Source organism: Centruroides vittatus, unplaced genomic scaffold, assembly GCF_030686945.1.
Source record: "Centruroides vittatus isolate TY-2023 unplaced genomic scaffold, ASM3068694v2 scaffold_3038, whole genome shotgun sequence".
Taxonomy (NCBI): Eukaryota; Metazoa; Arthropoda; class Arachnida; order Scorpiones; family Buthidae; genus Centruroides; species Centruroides vittatus.
The window spans coordinates 403,216-406,675 of record NW_027122698.1 but is presented as its reverse complement, the minus strand read 5'-3'; the positions used below and the strand labels follow the sequence as shown (position 1 = coordinate 406,675).

Here is a 3,460-nt window from a genome sequence, read left to right as displayed (position 1 = left end):
AAAAAGTCCTACATTTATTTATTAAGTTATTGTCATTTAAGGGTCAGCATATTGTCATATAGTTAAATTATTCTAGATTCTTCAACTGACTGTACCTTTCCGATATTAACGAGTATTTGCACGAACACACGTCACTGTAAACAAGCGCTGTGCGGTTAGCATCACGTATTTACGTTTGCTATTGTTACGTTAACAATACGCGTTAATAATATAATATTGACGATTGTCGAGAATTGATTGTCGAAGATTTTCGATGCGAATTTTGTGAATGCGAATATTTTTCAACATTATGAGTTATTTAAGTAAGTTAATTCGTGTTTATTCAACGTAAAATCATATTAAGACTTTTATATAATGTCGTAATGCATATAAAATACGAAACTGATAATAAATTTTCCCGAGACGTTTAAATAACCCGAAAATATTATACAGTAAATTGTAATAACCACCGCTGTTATATTCTCTCTCAAATAGAAAAGATTAGAAGTAAAAATAAGTCGATGCCATTAATAACAATTAGTTGTCAAAAATTAATTGAAAGTAATTTAATTCCGCTGTTTTCAAAGTAAAGTAACACATACAAATAAAATAAAACAAAATCTCCTAGCGCAAATTTTATAAGCCAGACCAACCACTGAACAAATAAGAATTACGACCGAGGAAATGTGTTACGCACCGATAATACTTTCAAATTTAAGTATATTTAGTTATTTATTTATTATCTAGAAACTGCGTTATGAGAATATCTTAACTGCAAAAACTAAACACGCAAGAAATTGGCGAAGATTAACGAAATATTTCTGAATGTAATTAATGATATTTAATTATGTTTGAAATATTTTGAACGTTGAACAGATTTTGTACAAATAATAATTCACGATTTTCTTCTTATACAACATTCCGGTGTTACATGCAAAATGGAGATAAGTCAGAAAACATCAGAAAATATAAGACATTTTAATGCAAATTTATTTTACACGTCTTTTAATGTAACTGGAAGATTTGTTATAATTTATTCCAACATTATAAGGAATCATTATATTTTAATTGTGTTGAAAAAATAAATAATATTCATAAAACGATTGTTTTCAGATTGCGAATATTTATTTGCTGGAAGTTACTTGCCGTTGGGTAATAACTTTTACTTTAATAATCATCAGGTAAGTTTACTTGAAAATTCTAATCTATGCATTACTTAGAATCGAGTATCTATACTGACATTATGACAAAAACAGAAGTAAAATCTATTATTACGTAAGCCAAATACAAAGCAAAAGTTAATACGTAAAGACACTGAAAAATTTCAATTTTTTACAGACACTTTAAAGGAGCGGGCATATGAGCTCTCATGCCAGTATTTAGTCTCTTACTTACTGCACAATATAACATATCAAGAAAACTGTATTCCTCTAATGTCAGGAATGTGCAGTTCTGTTTTTAATGTCCAAGATAGAAACGAAATATTTTAATTAGACCAAATTTAAACAGAAAAAGCTTACAAAATATTTTATGTTGGTTCGTGTATCTGTGTGAATATAAGACTTGATATAAATTAATAGTATTTATATTGAAAATATATCAAGAATTCAACTACGTTGTTCTAATAGATGACTTGTGTTTAAATATTTTGAAAGCGTGGATAAATTTTATTTTAATTTTCGAACAAATAGATTTTGATTGTTGTGTTGAATGTTTAGTGAGAAATCAAAGTCAACATACGATTGAGAATACGAGAAGGTGCATCAGTTACGCTTGGCCTATATAAATTTTGTGTAGTCGAAATGTTGTTCGGCATTAAGCAGCATCATGATCGATCTCCAACAACATAATTAATAAAGATAACAATAATTCTTTTACGAAAAATCATAAATTTTTAAATTAATACATTCTTTCTATTCCTTTTTTTAAGTTACATTATTTAATATACTATAAGCAATTTGTGACTTAGATATAAACGTCAATGCTTTAGAACTACCAACTGTAGGACTTTTTACAGAATGACATTTTATATGTAGAAGTATGTACAATGGCGATATTTAAAAGCCTAATATACGACACTAAACAATTTAATGTCTGTTTCAAAAACTTACATCTCTGTGATTAATGTTAATTACTTCAAAATCTACTCATACACTGTACACATGTGAAAAACAATTTAGGTTTTCGTGAAACACAACTTTAAAAATATAAATTTTTTATTAATCACAAAAGTATTTCATGAAGGTTTAAATTAATGTCATTAGGTAATAAATAAAATTGTAAACAAGTAAACAAATGGAGCCAATTGGCTTCATATATATTAATAATTATTAAATCACAAAATAATTCATGTTAAATACCTTTGTTATAGAATATTGTGAAGATAAATAATTGCTTTTAATTATAATGGAAAATAATTAGAATTTAAATGAAACATTCAGTGTTATACTTAAAATTGTTATTACTAATCTATTTTATTCTTGTTATTTCAGGATAGAATGCAAATGCCCCAATATGGGCTTGCTACTGAAGTGCCTGAATTGCATGGGTCAGTGCAAGAAGGGGGTGGATACGAACCACCGATTCAAATGGCCGAAAACGGGCCTTTTCAAATCCCAGAATACGGGATAACTGCTGGAACATCTGAATATATGCCAGTGCCTGGATTCTATCAAAATGGGCCAGTGCGAGATGTGGGTGGATACGAACCACCGATTCAAATGGCCGAATATGGGTCTTCTCAAATCCCACAATACGGGATGACTGCAGGAACACCTCAATATATGCCATCGCCTGGGTTCTATCAATATGGGCCAGTGCAAGATGTAAGTGGATGGAAGTCGTTAATTCCATTGTTGAAAAATTGTTCTTGGTCAAAAGTGACCGGATATAAGCCAACATTAGAAGTGTCTAAAGAAAAACAAATGACAAAAGAATCAAATAATGCATCGTCAGCACAAGTGCCAACGTTTATGGCATCATCGGTAGCTTCCGAAATTGAGCCAGCAACTGAAGTGTTGGTATGCGAGCCTACCGCTGAAAGTATAGCAGACACTCCTCTCTGCTCAGGTTCGATGGAATGTTCACTAAGTCATAATAAAGGTACACATTATTGATATTATTACAGTATTAATTTGATTATAATATAGAAATATTTATGAAACTTGGGTATATTTTTATACATTGCTACTGTCGAGATTGCAGTTAGATATTTCAAGTTGTTATTTAAACCATCTTTAAATCTGGTGTTGTCTTTTAAGTAAGGGAAAAAATATCTTACGTTTTCACTAAGCATTCAATATATAAAAATAAAATTAATTATTTTTGTTTTATTAATTGAAATTATTCATTAATTTCTGTTAATTTTCATCGCGATTTTGGTAGTATAAAAATATTTTTTGATTTAATTCTTATTAGACAATAAATTGAAAATTAAATAGGCGTTACAGACAGAAATTTAGTTGTTTCTTCTTTTTTTTAC

At 29.1% G+C, this 3,460-nt stretch overlaps 1 protein-coding gene across 1 annotated transcript; it reads left to right on the top strand.

The window, feature by feature from the left end:
• Positions 1-220: 220 nt before the first annotated feature.
• Positions 221-3,095, top strand: LOC136988032 (uncharacterized). The gene is made up of 3 exons (XM_067285813.1): positions 221-302; positions 1,093-1,160; positions 2,472-3,095. Exons 1-3 carry the CDS (start codon positions 269-271, stop codon positions 3,093-3,095), a joined length of 726 nt encoding a protein of 241 aa, XP_067141914.1. The 5' UTR covers positions 221-268.
• Positions 3,096-3,460: the final 365 nt, after the last annotated feature.